The 22,006-nt window shown below is 37.4% G+C and overlaps 1 protein-coding gene across 2 annotated transcripts; it reads right to left on the reverse strand.

Annotated features, from left to right (window-relative positions):
• Positions 1 to 332: 332 nt before the first annotated feature.
• LOC148847453 (signal recognition particle subunit SRP54, chloroplastic) lies at positions 333 to 21,848 on the reverse strand. 2 transcript variants are annotated; one of them, XM_088948467.1, is made up of 16 exons: positions 21,635 to 21,832; positions 21,382 to 21,514; positions 21,083 to 21,217; positions 14,517 to 14,584; positions 14,306 to 14,407; positions 13,820 to 13,972; positions 13,643 to 13,720; positions 12,499 to 12,624; positions 12,296 to 12,398; positions 6,245 to 6,345; positions 4,819 to 4,956; positions 4,594 to 4,737; positions 4,006 to 4,081; positions 3,332 to 3,417; positions 1,464 to 1,589; positions 333 to 764 (listed from the first exon to the last, which is right to left on the reverse strand). In XM_088948467.1, exons 4-16 carry the CDS (start codon positions 14,550 to 14,552, stop codon positions 660 to 662), a joined length of 1,374 nt encoding a protein of 457 aa, XP_088804593.1. In that variant the 5' UTR covers positions 14,553 to 14,584; positions 21,083 to 21,217; positions 21,382 to 21,514; positions 21,635 to 21,832; the 3' UTR covers positions 333 to 659. The 2 variants fall into 2 exon arrangements, with proteins under 2 accessions (XP_088804593.1, XP_088804592.1); XM_088948466.1 differs by lacking the exon at positions 21,083 to 21,217 and having other exon boundaries at positions 21,635 to 21,848.
• Between the last annotated feature and the right edge of the window lie 158 nt (positions 21,849 to 22,006).

The following is a 22,006-nucleotide window of genomic DNA, read 5'->3' on the forward strand; positions in this document are numbered from 1 at the left end:
TTGCTGGGCACCACAGCAGAAATCAGGCGGTTGGTTGTGCCCAACCATATAGATACACAACATTTAGATCCAAATCTTGAAATACGCCAAGTGGTAGGTTGTGCCCAACCATGTTTAAAAACACGAAATCACCAGTAGGATTTACCATAATCAAATGACCTCTCAGATTTCACAAGGATTTGTCCGTGTTTATCTTTGAATAGGCTCAACTCAAACAGAAATCTTGTAAATGCTTATTTAAAAGTAGAAATTATAACACATCCATTTAGTTTTGTCAATGGCCCTCCAAAACAAATTTGGTTTATACTTCTTTTGGTGGAACAAAACACATTTGCTTGATTCACGCCAAAACCATAAAATATATAGCAACTTCCCATCCTTCTGAATTGCAAGTATTCATTCTGCATTTAGAACGCAGAATTTAATTAACTAATTGAATTAGTAATGTTCTCTTACATTACTTGTTGGATACTAAGTTTTTTAACTCATTTTGACAACTCGAGGAATTTCTGGTTCATGAAAATTCCTGGTAATTCTATAATGAGTACTAGATTAGAAGTAGACAGAAGAATGGGCCCTTTTTTTTAGAGTTTACCCGCGGGGGGGTATTGAGGAATGAACGGTGATCTGAACCTTCAGCAGTGGATTAGATTTAATTCTCAAGTCCTGGTCCCAAAACCATGAGGGTTTGTCCTTGCTGATGTTGAATCTGCAAATTGCCTCCTAGATTCTGATCTCCTCCTCCTTGCAGTACCAGGAGGAGCCTGATACAGAAAGGAAATAAATAAACAAATAAGAAAAGCACTGATACTTCAAAAGGGCAACTCAAAAATAAACCTAAAAGGTGATCACTACCATTCAAAATAAAAAAATAAATGTTACAAGCTAATTACCAAAACAGTAGTTAGAAACTTCGTTTTTCTAAAACAACAGAAAGGTTCTATTTTCCATAGAAAAGTGAGGCAATTTTGAGCTTTGCCATGTTCTATGTTACCCTGGGAAAATGTCAAGTAGCAGACAAACACTCAAGCAGAAACCCCTAGCGGCTGGCCAAATGGGTCTGGTCCTGTAATTGCTTATGTTCAATGAATACCACCCCCCTAATGATATAAACAATAAACAAAAGTAATAAAACTCCCTGTTTCATAAATCATGACCTTTTTCATGACATGTTACTAGCAGAACAAAATGCAGTTTGGGTTTACACATCTCTTTGGTGCCAAGAACAGGTACCTCGTATTTCAAATTTATAATTCTTTCACAACACACATGCACCAACCTGGTATCTAACTACAGAGGATAGTAAGAATAATTTCTGTCTTTCTTTGCACATTTTTAGAATAATTTGCTGAAAATAGGGAATAAATATGTGATTTTTAATTTTTTATATACATACCCAGCCCCCCCCCCCCCCCCCCCAACACACACACATACACATATAAGAGAGAGAGAGAGAGAGGAACCTTCTGTTCAGCTTTAAGTGCCTCCTCAAGATTGCTTAGTGCGGGAATTGATCCTCCTTCCATTACTCCCATCAAATTCTTCATACGAACACGCATTTGGAAAAGTTGGGCAACAAGTTGGCTTACCTGAAACAGTTATGAAAGTGGTGCGAGGTTAGCTTTTTCTTTTTCTTTTTTTTTTTATTTGATCGGGCAATTAATGACTTTAATTAGATATTGAAAAAGAATAAAATACATACAAGTATGTCAGGCATCCTACAATGTAGGATAGAATCTTCCACCTACCCTTTTATTTTAACTACTGAGCTCTAACCCCTCTTCCCAAGGATTCCCTGTCAAAGAAGTCTGGGCACGACCTATTCCCCCAAAAATTACTGTATTCTGCTGAGAAGTCTTCTACGAGAAGATCAATATTTGGAAAACTTACAGAAAAAGAGACCCTCGCTTTGTCTTTCCCCAAATTGGTGTTCCTTGTGTAAGGCCGAGAATGAGGACTGTGTCCATTTGCTGATCTCCTGTTCCTTTGCTACAGATATATGGAGGTGGAGCCTTTGTCTATTTGGAGGTAGGTGGTCTCTGCCTTCTGATTTAAGCTTGTTATTCAACCCATCTGTCTTTGTTTGGCACACTAGAAGAGGTAAGGTCATGTGGAGATGTGTCAGGGCAGCCACTCTGTGGACTCTTTGGGAGGAAAGGAATGCAATAATTTTTTTAGAGAAGGAAAGAGGGTTAGATGAAATGAAGGATTGTATCCTAACAAGAGCAATCCTTTGGCCGAAAACTGTGGATATCTTTGATGACTTCTCCTTTGATGATTTGTGGAGAAATTGACTAGTAATAGTCAACACTTCAACAAAGAATGATAGAATTCTGTCAGAATGGGTTCCGCCTTTGGAAGGTATCATTAAGCTAAACTTTGATGGAAGCAGCCAAGGCAATCCCGGGCCTTCAGGTATAGGGGGTGTCATGAGAAATAAGGACAGCAACATAATTTCCCTATTCTCAGGATCGGTAGGAGTGGGGGATTCCACAAGGGCAGAAATACTTGCTGCAGTACAATGAATTCAGATCGCCAACCAGCTTGGGGTGGAGCATCTCCTAGTTGAAGGGGACTCTCAGGTGGTAACCAGGTGGCTCTTAAACTTGAATACCACCATTTGGGGCTACAAAGATCTCATAAAAAAAGTAAAGTGGTTAACCAGCAATATGAGAGTTGAGGTAAAATGGGTTAGTAGGTCTGCTAATTCTTTGGCTGATGCTCTAGCCAAACAGGGGGTTTCTAAGGAAGATCTTTTTTGTGCTTCTATGTAAGTTGTTATTAATTCGGAAATCTGTACTCAACTAGCCTGGAGAGGTTGCAACTCGTACCTTTCCATGAGGACTTTGTACTATTTTTATTGCTGATTTAGAAAATCATTTCAATTATCAAAAAAAATATATATCCGTCAAACTGAGTACACTGTTTACCCTTTGATTGGCCAATGCTTTGGCCAAGAAATTTTCCGAGCCATGAATCCAAGAGAAGTTTGCCACTGGCTTGCTTGCCATAATTCTTATCAATCACTAACCCAGGTTAACTTATTTTAATAGATTTTTATAGATAAAAGGTAATTGTATTTTAAACTAAAAAATAAAAAAAGGCCTATACAAATAGACGAGGCATGCCAGTATAAGCTGTGCATAATCTTATTCATTGAGAAGATTATAAAAATGATCTGATCTCAGTCAAATCTAAAGTGACAACATTGAAATCCTTTGGAATCTAAAGTGGTTATCACATCTTGTCCTTCTGTTGTGGCTAAGTTTATGTTGGACTATTTCGGCCTGCTTTAGTGGAAACCAAAATGATGGTGCCAACATCTGCATACCTGCTGTTCTGTATTCCCCGAATCTTGAGCTACTCTTTTTCTCCTTTCAGGGGATTCTGCCAATAATTCAGGCTTTTCCCTTTCCTCTGCAAAGTAAAGGAGAATAATAAAGATATGAATTGAACAACTTCAACAGAAATTTGGAAAATAGTATTCATTGAATTCAAAAGTAGTGTAATGTATTCAAGAAATGGATTTTCAGAGGATCAGGTATAGTGCTACCATTATGCAATTTCTGACAACTGCATTTAGCAAAGGTAATATTCTTTATGTCAGATATTGTACTAGGGATTCTAATAGACTAAGCTTGGTTTAGGTTCGATTCTATCTGAATTCAGTCCTCTGTCAACATCATCCCATCCACAGCCGAGAGGAGCTGAGTACCAAAACGGTCTATCTACTGTTGAGCCAGTGTTAGGCATGAATATTGAATAAATTTGAAACTGTCTCCATTCAAACCAGGTTTAAGCATGGTCTTGAACATATACTATTTCTTCCCTCATTTTCAGCATTTAAGCCTGACATAGTCCAGCTCCATGTAAAGGCCTAAAGTGTAAAGAGTCATCCATGGCAAGGTCTAATAAGCACATTGGATAGGTACATTGACATGACTAATTCAAATCTCAAAAATCACGTATTACAGGAAAATAAACAGAAAAAGAAAAAGAACAGACCGGGGGTCATTGCTTCAATCATTGCTTCCATTATCTTTAAGCTCTTCTCTGCTTCTCGAATTTGTGCAGGAGTTACCTGTAAATACATACTTCAAGGATGTTGAGCATATAATTTTCAGTCTACTAAATACAATTGAAATTTAATCTGCAGGTTCACTATTTGTCCCATCTCAGATTCACAAATAACCAAAATAGCCTCTAGAATGAATAAGTCTAGCATGTCATAGTTTTAAAACTTGACCAGTTGACTCAACTTGATGGGATTTTTGAGTGGGCACACCACCCAGATTCACCTTGATATAACCAAAGGTTTTTTTCCTTTTTTTTCTTTTTGATCAGTAAATATCAGAGTAAGTCTCAACCATGCCAAGATTAGGGCAACTTAAACTCATGATAACCTTTTAACATCTTTTTATCTAGACTGATTGAGTATACACCCAAGTCATTGAGTAGAATTAGACTCGATGATCTTCTGAGTTGAGCTGAGTTGTTAGGTTTCAATATACTACTGTATACAGAAAATATAGATGGCAGCTGCAGAAAAGTACCAACAAAAACAAGAATGTAACAAAAATCAAATGCTTTTACCTTCCCCATGCCTGGAATCATTCCAATAACACGTGTCATGGAACCCATCCGTGCAACAGCACGGGTCTGCTTTAGGAAGTCATTGAAGTCAAATTTTGCACTCATTATCTTCTTTTGCAACTCCTCTGCATCCTCTTGCCGCATCTAGTTACACAATTCAGATAAAGTACACATTGTACTACTTTTCTTTCATGCAAGACATAATGAAACTGGTTAGACACTCACAACTTCTTGTGCTTTCTCCACAAATGAAAGGACATCTCCCATTCCTATGATGCGTCCAGCCATACGGTCCGGATAGAATGGTTCAAGATCTTCCATACGTTCTCCCCGTCCTACAAGCTTGATTGGCTTCCCTGATACCTATCATGGCCTAATCATTAATCATCAGATAATTGAGATAGATCTGTAACTGCTCCCTCTATAGGAAGACTTCAAAAATTTGAAGGGCATGAAAGAAATATCTAGGAAAAGAACCAACAATAAATTGGTTTAACTAGACAGGCAGGTCTGAATAATGGACACAATTTCACTTGTCCAATTTTGTGCATCTATTTCTTCTTCCAAAAAAAAAATTAAGGACATGGAATAAATATCTAGGAAAAGAGCCACCGATAAATAAATAGGAGTGGTTGGTTTAACTAAGACAGGGAGGTCTTAATAATGAACACAATTTCACTTGTCCAATTTTGTGCATCTATTAAGAAAAACAATCCAAACTACTACAAGTTGACTACTTCAATTCAAGCTTCTTTTTGTTCAAAATTTCGTTCTTCAGACCTCACTCTTAACCTCTCCTTTTTGGGCCACCTGGCCTTCCATCATGTGGCCTCCAAACCAACAATCTCTCCCTTGTAGAGTTCTTGGATTTCTCCATGATTTTTTTTTTGGGTTAAAGTTTGAGTCTGAGCCAACAGGAAAAACTGATCTGGGATTCCACTCTAAAATTTGTTGCATATTCAATTTTCAGAGGATTGTAAATTATCATTTGCTTGGTCCAAGCATGGATATCTTCTGGGCAAGAGCAGCTTCAAACATGATAATGATATTTTTGGCCTTTTGCTCTTATATATGGCAGTAGAAAGAAGTTCTAATAGAACTCTATGGAAGCTTTGGAAAACACATAAAGGAGTTGGTTGAAAAATCATGTTGTAATGCTAACTTTTGGTATAGTTACGCTCTTAGGTGGGGCCCATCCAACAGTGGCTCCTGATATTCCAAATAATCAATTGAGGCAAGTTATGCGGGACCTGCATTTTTTACACAAAGTGGTCACCTTCAAACTCAAAACCAGCCTCCTTTTTTTGATCAATAACAAAACTTTCATTAATCAAACAAATGATTAATTACAAGGAGGGGGAGATAAACTCTCTCACCACCCTCCTTGACAGCCCAAGATTTTACCATTGTACCAAGAAATGGGTACAGTTTAGATTATTTTACTATTATTCCACAATTTCCCTTGTTTTAGTTGGCTTGCCTCAACTTCTGTTTTTCTTTCTTTTTTTGAGGGGGGGATGAGAGGGTATACTTGTCCATTTGATTATTTATGGCTTCATTATTGTATTTTTTTCTCCTCGCTGTGTCTTCAGAAAATTTTTGAGTCTTAAGATGTCTTACTAAAGAATATCCAAGATTAAGAGAAGCCAACCTCTTTGACACTTAGAGCAGCTCCACCTCTAGAATCACCATCTAGCTTTGACAATATAGCACCAGTAATTCCAATCTCAAGATTGAATGTTGTAACCAATGCTGCAAAAAGAAGTTTCCTAACAAGATAAATAAACAGTGATATATTTACATTGAGGAAAAAAGATAGAAACTATATATAAAAAGTTCCAAGTAAAGACGTATAGTCAATTGTAAAAAAAAATAAAAAGGTAAAAACGAGTAGGTCTAATTCAAACATAAACCTGGAAAGCTTTAAACCCCACAAAAAATAGATGTCAAATAATAACGTAAGCAAAAGATATATTCTTGCTTTATCAGCATCTCCTTAGCTTTTGTTATTCTCAAAACTACTACTTAGATTCCTTATGAAGAATACAGCAAATCACATGAGGGACAATGTTCCGTTGGATATTGTGTTCATGATAGACATTGCATGCATGAAAATTCAAACTGCATTATATATGCAACACATTTTAGGTATTCTTGTAACTACAGTTGAAGTGGACTTTAGAAATTTATTAGTAATACACTAAATTTGCTAAATTATTGATACCGCTAAAGTATGTTTTGCTAATGCCATGAGATTTACAAAAACAACAAAATTATTTTTATGTAAAAAAGGTTGTATAGGAGAATGATTCCTTGGCATGAACAAATACATGCTACGGAAATCTTGTTTCCCTTTATTCTTAGTTCTCAAGGTGCCAAGTGTAGGCATCTTCTAGGAAATGTTTTTTTTTTTTTAAGTAAAAATCAGGTATTATCCTAGGGTAATTCTCTATATTCTATAGAAACCACCAACCATCTTTCACTAGTAATTATCTATAATCTTCATAAAAATATAGAAAAAGGGGTAGCCCAATGAACAGAGCTCCCACCAATGCGGGGTATGGAGAGGGACAGATGTCCCACAGCCTTACCCCTGCACATACAGAGAGGCTGTTTCCAAGATTGGAACCCTGGTTACCCAGGCTGCAATGGATCAACTCAACCATTGCACCAAGACCCACCCTCAATCTTCAGAGATAGAAGTGTATAAACTTCATATTAAAGCATTGAAAATCGACATATTCATAAGAAGAAAAAGAAGGAAAAAATTTAGAAAATAGAGGACTGAGCCCTTTTCTTCTCCTAGAAAAAGAAGAAAAGAAAGAGAAAAAGAAGAAACTAAGAATTAATAAAAAAAGAAAAAAGAAACTAGTATTTTATCTCAAAAACTGAATAATGTAGTTTAAAAATGCCTGTTTTATTATTATAATCTCAAAAATTTAAGAATATAAAAATATATAATAGCACCATGTAAAAAATAGATGGGTGATTAAGCAAGGTGACCCTCCATGGGCGCCTTGCCACCTAGGTGTCACCTTGACAACTATGCCTTCATTTATCAAGAAGCTACTTTGAAGCGGATTTTCTTATAATCACTTGGTAATTTGACTAAACCTTGTTTTGAGGGGAAAAACTCTTTTGTGGGATGTTGTGTAATAAATTAAAACTGGGGTTCAGCTGTAGGAGGTCACCTCTCAAAGTGGACCTTCTCATATCATTTCCCTCTTTATTGTATTGATTTACTCAATTAACAATTGGCAGCAATTTAGGTTAAAAAAGCTAAAGATGAACAAAATATTAAATAAAAGAATAATATCTAGCTACTTAAAGAAACATCCAATCACCAAGGTCAAGTCATTGCAGATTCTCAACTACCAGAATCTAATCATCTATTTCTCACGAGAAGAGTGAAGCTTTGGGAGATCACTCAGTAACTCCATAGGCTAGATTGGAAGTATAAGTGCAACGAAACCAATGCCGTCTTGACATCAGACACTATATATCTACAAGGCTAAAACATTTGCAGCCTACTACCAAGCCCCAGTTGATCAAAAAGTTATAATGCCCTTTCTACACATAGAAAATGAAACTATATGTGAATGAAACACTCTACTGGACTAATGTTGAAAAAGGTTTTCAAGGATATCTTTGTGTATATGCTTTGCACTGAGAGGGTATATGGGCATATGCATTAACACACTACATATGGAGAAGCTGTTACCTCTACAAAAGAACATTGTGGGAATGGAGTTTATTATTATATGAAAAAAACCCCACCTTATTCCCAAGTTAGAAGGACCATCAACAATAGTACTCATCTACGTAGAAATACATCTATCCTGAACCTCAAACCTGCCAAGGATTCTCAGTTTTCATTAAGCAAGCAAGCGAGACACTTTGGCCCACTGCCTACTCTTTGACACCATTAAATACCATCAGCCAAATCACCTTCAATGGTCAAATATGAAATAGTAGCTTCCTTGAATATTAGAATACCCATTAAGAGAACTTGCATTCCCATTTCAGTAGTCCATGCCACCAACTGGGCCACCAAAACCCCTAAACAACCTCCATTTTCCTTGAAGATAGCCCCTCCAATCCCAGTGAATACCTCAATCCCCTTATAAAAGCTATCAAATTGAAGTCTAATCTGTTCCTCCATGGAAGAGGGGATAGTGGTCTTCCATGGATAGAGTCCCCTAGGAAAAGATTGATCTCAAGAAGGTTTTGTCACATGTCAGCTACCAAAAATGCCTTGGTACTCCTTAGCACTAACATCCAAGAACTGAGAAGAAAAATAGCTCATTGTCTAAAGGCCTCAAACGGTGCCTCAACATTCTCAAAAACATACAGGCTCCTTTCCTCCCAAATACTCCACTTCTCAGAAGACCTAATCCATTTCTCTTGTAGGTTGTGACAAACTTTGTAATCCAATTTGTTTTTTTGGTCAACTACTTTGTTGTGGAATAGGTGTACATATTGGTTTTCAAATGTCGAAGCATACCATTGTTGAAAGGCAGTAGGACAATGTGACAAAAGTATGAATCTGATTTCCAAGGTTGAAGTTAACCCTTCCCAATATCCATCAAAAGTTATTCAATCACAGGAATATTGAATTACATCAGTTATAATATTACTCTTTCTCACTAAGGAAGTGTTGATTTCACCTCTCTAACAGAATAGGCAACTGTATGTCTGTACATGTCATTAAGCAACCATAGTTTTCTTTTTTGATCAATATAAGCAACCGTAGTTTTCAAAGCAACGTCTAGGCAACAAGGCACCCATAGAGGGTTGCCTCACCCAAGCATCTAGTTGCTTTTGTACAAGGTGCCACAATATTTTTTATGTTTTTTATTCTATGAGATTTTAATATTCTAATAGGCCTTATTGCACTAACTCTTCTTTGTTACAGTTTGATCAACCTACCCTTTTGTTCTTTTCCAAGGACAAAAACAAGGGCTCAGCTCCTATATTTTCTAAGCTTTTTCTTTCTTCTTTTTCTTCTCATGAATATGCCGATTTTCTATGTTCTGGTATGAAGTTTATACTTTAATGAAGATTATCGGTAATTATTAGTGAAAGATGATTGATGGTTTCTATGAAACCTAGGGGATTACCCTAGGAATTAGGCTTTTTAAAAAGTCCATTGCCTAGGTGATGCCTAGGTGTCTATAGATTACAAGGCACTTCCTTGTTGCCTAGCTTCAACTTGGTGCCATGACAACTATGCAAGAAACTTTAAGAAGCCTTCATGAATAATTTCATTCAACAACTACCAAGGTATGTAATACAAGATTCCATGTTAACTGTCCTCAACAGTCAACACCAGCACATGTCAGTGCAAGAGTTACATAAATTCTACAATTATCATTATAAAGGTGTTCTGTATCTTGCTTTTAACATTGAGCAAGTAAATAGAGAACCATGTATAATATTCTTCCAAAGGAAAAAAAAAAGATAGAAATTACTAAAAAAGGCCGCTACCAAATATTGTTCCCAGATTTTTTTTTAAGCAAAGGTAACTTTTTTATTGAAGAAGAAACAGAAGTACATGATAGGATGTACTGAAGCCAAGAAAGGATTGGCAGGATTACAAAGGCAAACAACTGTCACTAAACAAGAAATCTCTAGAGACCCCTGATTTTGCTAGGATATCAGCAACAGAATTTTGCTCCCTAGGAATCCAGACCAACTTCACATTCATAGAATCTAAGATATCCCTGGCTTCAGCTAAGAAGTGGGCTAGTCTCCAGGGCCCTCCCTTATCCTATAACCAAGCAATAGTATTTGCAGAATCCCCTTTAATGGTTAAGGAGGATAAACCTAGCCGTTTGGCAAGGCGAATTCCTGTCAGTGCAGCCAAAATCTCTGCCTTTGTGGCATCAGCCCTCCCAATCAGACCACTAAGCCCAGCAAATGTTCCCCCTTTCCCCTTGGATTACACCACCCCCCCCCCCAAAAAAAAAATTCCTGCTTGACTTGTGGATCCTTGGGCACTACCATCACAGTTTAGAGTCATTTCTCCTTCTTCTCTAAGAGCCTGTCTCATAGTCCACTCAGATCTTGGAGAGGAGTGTAGGATTTCTGGAAGGTTTCTCTGGAGATCATTTAGGGAGAGACCTTTGAACACTTCAGCATTGATTACCAAAAGGTTGCAGAGATGTGTGATGTAGGAAGTTAGATCTTCAACATTTCTAGCTTTATTTTCAAAGGTTCTATTGTTCCTTTCTTCCCAAATGCCCCACAAAACTTCATGGGTCACTGTATTCCAGTAAAATCTTCCTCTTTTTCCTAGCCCTCTCTGCCTTGCCATTGCCACAATATGTCCACCACCCTCTCCAGGAACACCCAGCTGTAACCAACTAGGTTTAGGAAGAAGTGCCAAATCTTTCTAGTGACTGGGCAGTGGAGAATGATGTGATCAGTTGTCTCCCCGTCGCCAAGACACAGAGGACAGACATGAGAGGAGATGCATAGTCTGCCTTTAAACTTTTTCTGAAGCAACTCACAGGTGTTCCCGGATATCCATAAACATAAATAAAGTGTTGTGCTTATTCACACCAATTACATCTGTGAGTCTAGGGGGAAAGGCACTGATATGGTCTACCTGAAAGTCGATAGATGACAGAGGTGGGAAGGTTTCTGGGAGGCTGGAAGTATGAGGGAGAAGACTGATTCTTGAGTTTGGCAGAGCTTACACAGGGCTAGATCAGAATCTGTCTGGGGATCCTCAGAGACCCCCTATTTATAGAAAACTCTCTTGGGGAAAAGGAGGGAACTTTCCAGCTTTGGAAAGTGACTAGTTTGTTAAATCTAAAACCACGAGAGTTAGGAATTCACCATATGTGATGTGTCCATGCAGTTACGCTGGTACCCAAGTTCCCACTTTTTCCCGATGCTCGCATATGGCTGTAGCTACTACCCCTTCTAGAACTTTGATTATATGTGCCACAGAGATGTCATTTCAAAAACATTTAAGTGCTGATTAAGGCTATGCAGTGGGTGGCATAGAACAGATGTGTAATTGCGGGACAAGATCGTAGAGTAAGGTTATGAGGACGTGATACGAGATCACGAGAGTCTTTGCACCCAACAACATAGAGCTAGGTGAAATCATGGTATATCCTTTTAAGGTTTGAGTGCAATGAGAGACTAGAACAGCCTTGCCATGACATAAGCCTAAAGTATGATGAGGTGCCACAGTATCTTCATTATAACGTAGGATGTGTTAAGGAAATGCAATGAGCAATAGGAGACTTCACATACAACGAATGCACTAGGGACCTAGACAGAAGGCCCAATGGTGATAGTGCTAGAGGAGAAAGTCGTGACACCACAATGTAAGTGTGCAAAATGTGGGGTTATAATCCTGCTGCAATGAGGGATTGGGGAACCACTGGCATGCATGAGAGACAGATGTGTGGGGATGCAGTGCCACCACCTTGATACTTCGCCGTGTCGCTATTATTTGTGCAATAGCTGCCTATGTGTCTTTAAAGTGGGTGCTCATTGCAGGTAGTGTGATGTCCAATTCTAGGTACTTACAACATCACATTCTAAGAAACTTAGCAAAATCTAATAACTAATTTTTTGCTTAATAAAAGAAAGGGAAACATTTTATAGACTGATATGATACTTTTTGTTGTACTTAAAAACCTTAATAATTCATCCTAAGTGGGATGAATGGAAGTCCAAATACCTGCAGCTTCTTGGCCGGTCATTGCATCCACCACAAGCAAAACTTCTGTAGGATTCAACTCACGCTTCACTTCCTTCAACTCATCCATCATTGCTTTATCAATCTGATTTTTTTTCAATTAAAGAAAAGGCCCATATCAATCAGTGAATATATATTCACAAAAGGAAAAAAATTATAGATGCAAAAAGTATCAGTTGTAGAACCTGTAGTCTTCCAGCAGTATCCACTACGACTACATCTATGTTCTTCTTTTTTGCCTCTTCCAGACCTTGCCTAGCAATCTCTGAAGGTTTTACCTCTGCCCCTGCTGTATAAACAGGAACATCTACCTGTCAACATTTTATAAATGAAAATAAGAACAAACCATACAGTTCCAAGACTGAAAGGCTAAAGGAATTAGTAAACATAACACTTAGTAATGTCTTGGTAAAAAACATGAGAATCAAATGAATGTCTTCCTCCCTCCCTCCTATTCAGAAATTCCAGACACAAAGCTTGCACAAGTTAACTTAAGTGAATTATGTATGGTGTTACTTGGGTATCTTGACTTTATATATTGATATATACTTAAAAATATCACATTAGTAATTTCAAACTGATTACTCTCCTGTAAAATGTGATCCAAAAAATCATCCGATAGAGGCAAACCACCAATATTATGTGATGGTTGAAGAAAAGATCACCAGGCTCTTGGGCTTTGTGCTATCAACAAGAGAGGCTAGAGCTTACTGTCCAGAGTGAATATCTTGTTCAGATGGGTTCCAATAACACTTACTGGATGACAACCTTGCTACAGTTGTTGGGAGGAATAACTTGTACTGGGACAATTTCTCCAGAATAGTTTCTTTCTTTAATAATGGTTGCTACCATATGACACTTTATGTTTAATTCACCCTCTTTCTATCTCTTGGGAGGTCCCTTTCTACTCTTGTTTCCATTTTTCTATCTCTTAGTAAAATCCTTAGTGAATGATAACTAGAAAGAAAACTTATAAAAAAAATGATCACTAGAAAGAAGAAAAGGTTGTGTTAGAATTCAGGTCTGCCTTAGAGTTTGGCCTGACTGAGTTCAGTTATGTAGAAGAAGAGAGAATGATAGAGAAAGAGAGAAAGAGAGAAAGAGAGAAGAGAGAATTCTGGTTCGAACTGAAAGAGTCAACATGTACTCTCTCATTCGGCCAGTAAGAATTTATATTAATATTAAAACATAACTGAAAAGACCTATGTGCCCTTACTTAAGTTAAGAGCACATATTTCAACACAACATTACAGATCAGCAACATCAATCAAGGTATAAAGACAGAAATACCCCTATGCTAACAGGTTGCATACTGAAAATCTAAATTACCTGTTCACCCAGAATAACAAGTTGATCAATTGCAGCAGGCCTGTACACATCTGCAGCAACAAGCATGCAACTCTTTCCCTGTAGTCAGCATTATATGTATTTATGTCAACAATGTTAAGATTAGACATAAATGTGTGGGAAGCATGTGCACAAGGAACAGAGTTAAGCATACTTCACCAGCTTTTTAAGATAAAAAGCTAGCTTAGCACAAACAGTTGTCTTTCCAACACCTTGTAGACCAGCCAATAATATCACTGTGGGGCCAGATTTTGCAAAAGTCAGTTCAGATACTTCTCCACCCATCAACTTGACAAGTTCATCATGTACAACCTGCACAGATCAAGTTGTAAGTCCATAATATCTAATGATGCTTAAGACACAAAATCAACATGCATCTTGTGCTTGGATAAACATCACAAACTGTTGATTCAGAGGGATTTTAAATATTATTTCCCTAGGGGTGGAGGCAAGCTTGAATTGGAATCATGATGACCGCAGATGACATATGGGAATAAACAGGTCTCATGTCCAACTCCTAATTGAAAACTATCAATGCTCATTAAGAAGTTTAGGAACCATAATGGATCAATTTCCTCAATCTGGTTACACATGAATATCAGCATGATTTTCTCAGAAATAGCATTCATTAGATATATTGAATACCTTAACTAATTGCTGATATGGTCTCACCCCTCGAATCAGTCCAACACCGACTACTTGTTCACTTACAGCCTGAACAAACCTTCTGACAACAGGCAGGCTTACCTGTCCACATAATGATAATCAGTCTTTTATTTCCTCTCCCTATCAGTAATAGAAAAATGCATGAATTCTCCCTGTAAATACAGTACAAGTCATACAACAGAATACCAACATCTGCTTCCAAAAGAGCCCTCCTAATATCTCGCATAGGTTCCACAATATTGTCCTTGGTCAAAACTTCTGAAATACAGAAACATCATAAAATGATACCATATCAATCAAAATGGTAATAAGAAATTAGTCGTTTTGCACAAAACAGGTATTTCATTTCATGAATAGAAAGTAAGTGCAAATAAGTTCCAGCATCATGCAGCAAAAAGAAACCACAGATGCCTAATCCCATGAAAATGGCTTCTATGCATAATATATAAAATATGCATCTGCTTTGTCTATAAAGCCCCAAACAAAACTTACCTTTTAGCAAATTTTCTCTAGCTAAGATTTTTTATAATAAAATATAATTTATTAAAAGGAAAAGGAAAATTACAAGGAAGGTGACCAGAGGTCACCCAAAAGAAAAAAAAAAAAAAGGAAACCAAGGATGGTGGTAATCAAATAGGTAAAATCTCAAAAAAGAAAACATCTAAATAAGGGGATCAACCTGGATACCAAGGATCTTTCCTGGTAATGTAATAGCAAAGCATCCATGAGCACCTAGAACTCTCTCTGACCGAATCTGTCACAATCTAGGAGCCCCCATCCCGATGGTAAGACTTTCAGCACACATAGAAACAACAACAGAGGATCAGGGGACAGTACTTAGTCTATACTAAGCACAAACTGAAAAGCCCAAGCCCATATTTATGGCAAGACCAACATCTATATCCAAACTCAAGTTCATTACCCATTTGATAATCTATATACCTTGGAACCATAAATCTAGGGGTGTACAATCGGTCGGCTCGGTTAGAACCAAGGACCCAACCAACTATTCGGTTTGACCATTTTCTCCAACCAAACCGAACCGAACTAGAGTTCAGAACCGAACTGACCCTAACCAAATTCAGTTTGGTTTGGTTCGTTTTCAGTTCGGTTGGGCACTAATTCCACATAAATGATAAACATTCAACAACTAATGAATAATTAATAATTAATAAGTATTATTCATTAAAAGTTAAAATGGCCCCAAAACCCAATGGTTTTAATTAATTAACTATTATTAATTAAAAGTTAGCATGGCCCCAAAGCCAAATGCTTTTAATTAATTAGCTATTATTAATTAAAAGTTATGCCCAAAGCCCTATGCCAATGGGGAATTGGCAAATTGGCCATTATTCACAAACAATTAATGTTTAGTCTAGATTTTAATTAACTATTTTATTAATAAAAAATTATTCACAAACAATTAAAGCCAATGGGGAGTTTCCAAATTGGTCACTGGGAAATATAATAACTAATTAGCATAAAGTATTAAATAGAACATTAAATATTTAATATACTTAATTAAATAACAACACTAATTCGCTTTTCAGTTTGGTTTGGTTGAAAATCTCAGCCAAACCGAACCAAAACCGAAAACTGGTTTTTTAAAAAAACAAAAACCAAATCAAACTGATACCCAAATTAACTGAACCGGACTAACTTATTTGGTTTGGTTCGGTTCAGTTTTCAGTTATCAACCGAATTTGAAAACCCTTACATATATCTACCATGACATATAGAGGCCACGTGGGAACTTTCAGACCTTAATGGTCGTTAAAATTACAGAACTAGGAAATGTGTGATGCAGTTTTATAACAACAAGAAACCTATAATGCCCAGATACAGAATAAGGGAAACGGGAATATGGCTCTGCGTTTCCTAAATTCTGGACACAGATGCAGGAGTGTTTATCCTATTTAATACACTAATATGTTCATATATGCTTTTATATCCAATTTCTAAAGCTGAACGCCATTTCTCGAGACTTATGTCTTGTCAAATTTAATTAAGTTTCTAACATGTATGGGTTTTATTTATAGTATAATTTGTTGAAACCTGCCACTTTAAATATTTTAGAAATCTTAATACTGTAGAATGTAGAAGTATCCATGCAGCATCTGGTGTCATATCTGGTAAGTATCATGTCTGACACCAGTGCAAGAAGCATGGAAAGTTGCAGTTAGTTTGATGAATATTTAATACATGATTACACAGTATATATATATATATTGATGAATGAATGGTATTTTATTATGATTACATAGTATACCAACAACAAGAAATATGCAAAATGTTGTTAGTTGGCTAACTACATTTCCCAGTACTGGTATATTGGGCATGCACAGGATCCTGGTATCATAGCAAGAAACATGGATAGTTGTAAACTTGTAATTAGTGTGATAAATATATAAAGCATAGTTTATCAGCAACAAGAAATATAGAAAATGTAGTTAGTTGTCCAATTATGTTTTCTGGCACAAATATGGTAGGCATGTACAGGTATCTAGTATCATAACAAGAAACATGGAGAGTTCTAAAAGTGATAAATATGTACGACATAGTTTATCAACAACAAGAAACATGGAAAATGTAATTGTCTAAGAATTTGAAAGCATGCATAGAATACATTGTCTAAGAATTTGAAAGCATGCATATAATATATAAGGGACCATTGCACGGTGCAATGATAAAATTTTGGGGCCAAAAAAACAGAATTGAAAAGTTGCAACAGGATTTCTTGTGGGATGGGGGTGGAGAGAAGAAGAACCACTTAGTCAGTTGGGACCAAGTGTGTAGATCAAGGGAAGCAGGGGGCCTCGGAATAGGTTGAATCAAGGAAAGAAATGTAGCTCTCTTGGGAAGATACTCTATGGGCCTCAGTTGTCAGCAGAAAATATGGAAAGCATGCCAACAGGTGGGATAAGCAAGGTCCACTTGAATCGAGTGAAAGCCAACAATCCTTGGAAGGTATCGGTTCTACCTATTCTTCTTTTATCCCTTTTATTAGATATATTTAGAGTAGGTAATGGATCTAAAATTAAATTCTCGACTAATCTGTGGTGGGGAGAACCAAGCAGGCACCATAACTTCTTGCCTTTCATACTTGTCTTCTTCTTTAAGCTGGAATCTAAGTTAAAGAAGACCCTTAAGGGATGTAGATATTGCTGAGTTAGCAGATCTAACACATGCCTTAAGGGAGGTCTACATTTCCCCCTCAAAACAAGACACAAGAATCTGGAAACTCCTTCCTTCTGGGAAGTTTTCAACCAATTCCTTTTTCAGGGCCTTGGCATCGGAAGAATCAAATTCTGGGTTCCCATTTAGGAAGTTGGGATTGGTCACATCCCCCTTAAAGTTGCTTCTTTGTTTGGGAAGCCTGTTTGGAAAGGATAAATACTTGTGATCTTTTACCAAAAAAGCACTCTGGTAGATTGTGCATTTCCCCCCATGTCTGTGTTCTTTGTCTCAACAATGGAGAGTCAGCCGAGCACCTCTTTCTTCACTGCTCAGAAACTAGGAAAATATGGAGCGATGTCTTAAATCTGATCAGCTACAACTGAGTATTTCCTAAAAGCATCAAGGATTTTTTTGTGGCAATGGCAAGGGAGAGGGCTAGGTCAAAGGGGCAAACTCTACTGCAACACAGTGGCCCAAACAGTCATGTGGGTGTTTGGGAAGAACAAAACAACCGCATGCTAGAACCTTGGAAGGCCTAAGCTCTCATATCTCTCACTTACACAATTTGTGGGTGCTGAATTCAGAGATGTACAAAGACTTCTCTCTAAACATGCTTCAGCAGAACCTGGTGAAGATGCTGTTCTCTTCACCTAGTGCTATAAGAGCTACTAACCTTCCCCAATCAAGGGAAGAGAAGGAAGGACTGCAGGCTCTACAACGGCCAAAGTCGTAGCAGTGTTAAATGACCTGACTGACCTGGTGGTCAATGGTGATTCTAGCAACACAATAAAGTGGCTTGAGGACCTTGGAGATTGGCTCACTACCTAGACGAGGCTAGAGATCTGATATACGCCTTAAATGCATCTTTAATCTGGAACCCCAGGAATTTAAACTCTGTAGAAGATAAATTAGCTAAGTCTAGTGCTTACAAGGAAAACTTATATAGTAATAGTATAATGCCTTTGTAACCTGTGTGTGATTAGCCCTTTGTACATCATCTCATGTACTCTCTTTTCTCTCTTTTATAAAGCTACTCTTTTTCTCAAAAAAGCATGAAAAAGCAGTTCGAGTCTGATAGAAGCCACATGCGAAAAAAAGGCCAAAGGTTAAGTCCATATCCAGTCTACACCTCCCAGCACCCGGATGGTAAGGACCATCATTAGATAATGATTTTTTCCTACATAAGCAATAGAAGTCGGTATTTGTGTGTGTTTACCTGTATGCTTTGAGCATAGACAGACCAACAAACTAAGGGGATGCTTGCCAATATATATGATTTTGTCTTTGCTTATGTTATTGGTCTATGCTCAAAAACATTGGCCAAAAAAAATCCTTAAGTAATTATCCTTAGCATTATGAGCTTCTCTTAGTGGTCTGGCTAAATTATAAATTTAGAGATGCGAAATCTCTGACTAACTGATGTGACTCCGATACCGGATTAGAGTACTAAGGAGAAATACCAAATACTTTATTCATGGCTGTGCAATTCAACCCACTCCCCTTTCTTTCCTTGATTTCTCTATTCTAAATTTCTGACATTTTCATATTTTCATATTGTCTTGTCTACAACCAGCATTAACTACATTTATTTCCATCCAGTTTACACCATTATTGAGCATCTCTCAACACTACACCAAACAAATTGGACAAAGCCATTCAAGGGGAGACAGAACAACTCTGCCCACACTGAGTGGTTCCTCCCCATGAAATTCTTTTATATTTTCATCAGACCCAAATCATTTTCGAGGAATCTTCCCTGCTACAACCATCAGTTTGGTTGGATCATTGGTTCATTATATCCCTCACTCGGACCACTGAGTTCAGGATAGTTACCATAGCAATATGATTGATAAAGAGTTTTGAAGTAGATAAAGGAGAAAATTACTGAGGATATTGAAGAATTAAAGTTGTCAGCTCCAAGAAGAGAAAATTAGCAAATCAGGTTCTGTAGCACTAAATCTATACCATATTCTAAAATGCAGTTGTCCACATCAGACTCCTCAAATTGCTTCCCAACCCCTTAAGAATTTTGTTTTTTAAAATAAGAAATTAAATATTTGGGACATTTAAGCTCACCCACAACCGGTTTAGTTAAGAAACCGAATGTTGATGGGCATCTTTTTAACACCAGCCCGAGCATCGCATGGTTCTCTTCTTGCTTCCATACCCCCTTAGAATTTTGTGGATTTTAATTAAAAAATAAAAAAGATAAAACATGGGCTACTCACAACTGATTTAGTTTCCTTTTTATTAGGAAACTCGTAATCATTCCCATGTAAAACATGGTCATCTTTTAACACCAGCCCGTGCATCACATGGGGGTCTTCTAGTCTATACTATATTCTAAAATGCAATTATCCACATCAGCTTACTCTCTTTTGCTTCCCGATCCCTTTAGAATTTTGTAGTTTTTTATTTAAAAAAAAAAATCAAACAGGGACTATTTAGAAGTTACAACAGATTCAGTTTCATGATAAAAAGAAAACTGAATGTAATCACTCTCATTTAACATCGGCATCTTTTAACAGCAGCCAGTGCATTGCATGGGTCTCTTCTAGTGGAACTCTAATTTTCAGTAAAACTCCTACCACATTCTGAAAAATAAATATTCTTGCAATATTGAGAAACCTAGCAGAAAAGAGTAGAACACAAGTAATAGGGGATAGAATGCTTCATGGACAAAGAATAACAAAGAGCTCCTTATTTGACTCATACTTAATACAGTAACCTTGAAAGCATTCCTTACTTTCTCAGCCATTACTACTCCATAACTTCCATAATATGTTAAGCTATCTTTTCCCCCACCATAAAAGATGCTAGCCAAATGATGTTGGAGATGCCTTTTGCAATTCATAGACCAGAATAAATATTTATATGTTTCCTACACTCGTATCTGAAAATCTAAAACCAGTGATTCTATTCAAAGCATTCAAGATGTAGCCAACTTCAGTCCCCTTTCAACATCATTTAGTACTAAGTTGTGCATTGTCACTGTAATTTAGTCAATTTCACTAATTAAATAATGCCTAAAGTAAAGAAGACTTAAGATGGTTTCAGCCGTGGAATCATAATCAGTTAGGATCCTCAGATGGTAGACGCATTCCTTCTTCTTGTCTGTCTCAATCTAATACAACCTTCATTGATATTTTTGCCACAGATACAATTAATACAGAGCTATCTAGTCTTGTTCCAACCAGCAAGGATGGTTTCATTGAGTCATTTGACATAACTCAAAATTTCCCAAGAATAGCCATGTCTCTTTCAATAAATTCTCAAAGTACCAACAAGACTTGCCACGAATTTTCTGATATACTGAACTTCAGTAAGGAAACCATGTATATGTTTCCGTCTCAGCGATAGAATGTAAAAAAACAGTCTTGACACTAACATAAAAACCAGGTAATTTGCCAAAAAGTTACAATGTTCACTTCTGTTGCTCCAGAAGCAACTTGAGTTTTTCAGATATGAATTGTGTAACCAAATTGAGAAGTGCCTGAGTGCAAGTTGAAGACTTCAAAGAGCAACGGAAGGCCAAGAAGAACGCGGACTAGGCTGATAAGCGAGGACCCAAATGCTTACCAGAGAGAGAGAGAGAGAGCACGCATATAGTACCGGGCAAATTTCAATGGTAGAAGTTCCAAAGATAAATATCCATGATCATTTTTCAAGCAAACAGACATGAGGCGTGAACCAAAGGCACCAACCAACTTCTCCCTTCAACAAAGAACCAATTTCTTTTTCAAAAACCTCAACTTCACTAGATTCCCAAAGAAGTTAATTGGCTTCCAGGAAAACGAGAGAGAGAGAGAGAGAGAGAGAGAGAGAGAGAGAGAGAGAGAGAGAGAGAGAGAGAGAGAGAGAAGAAGCACAAAGCAAACCTTCTCCTTTGAGCTTGCTCCAAGCTGCTTCGAGGCCACTAGTCAGCTGCCCAAACATTTCCGCTCTTACAACACCTCGCATTTCCCTTCTAACAGTAAGACTCCTCGAATGAACCCAAGTCCATACCTCCCTCTGCAGTTCATAAAAAATAAAATGTGACGAAAAAGAATTACGCCACGAATTTCAAATTCAGAAGTGTAAATGATCTTTCCGATACAAGTAGGTTCCATACTATCTTCTTTCACTGCTTACCGTGAAAAGATTTCTTGAACAAGGTTCTATGGAGAGGCTGGAACCAGTCAAAGAAGAGCTAAATTTGGTCGATGTTCTCGGGTTGCAGAAGCTAGAGCTTGCTGGAAGTAAAGAACGAGTTGAAGAGAAATGATGGGAAGCAACGGTGGAGAGAGAAACCGCTTCCATTGCGCGAGGACTATTGGGTACTGTGGGACTGTAGAGGTTTCTCTCTATCCTTTGTCCTCTTAAACTGAAAATGCAATCCATCGTTCTATCCGTTAGCTGTCTTACGTGTACGACGCATGATCGTTCATGTTTAATCCTTCGGCTTCCAGGCCGTTAAACTCAAATCCAACGGTGGATGGACACGGGACCATCTATCTATATAAC

This window comes from Nelumbo lutea, chromosome 6, assembly GCF_056320005.1.
Source record: "Nelumbo lutea isolate HS-2025 chromosome 6, American lotus-T2T, whole genome shotgun sequence".
NCBI lineage: Eukaryota > Viridiplantae > Streptophyta > Magnoliopsida > Proteales > Nelumbonaceae > Nelumbo > Nelumbo lutea.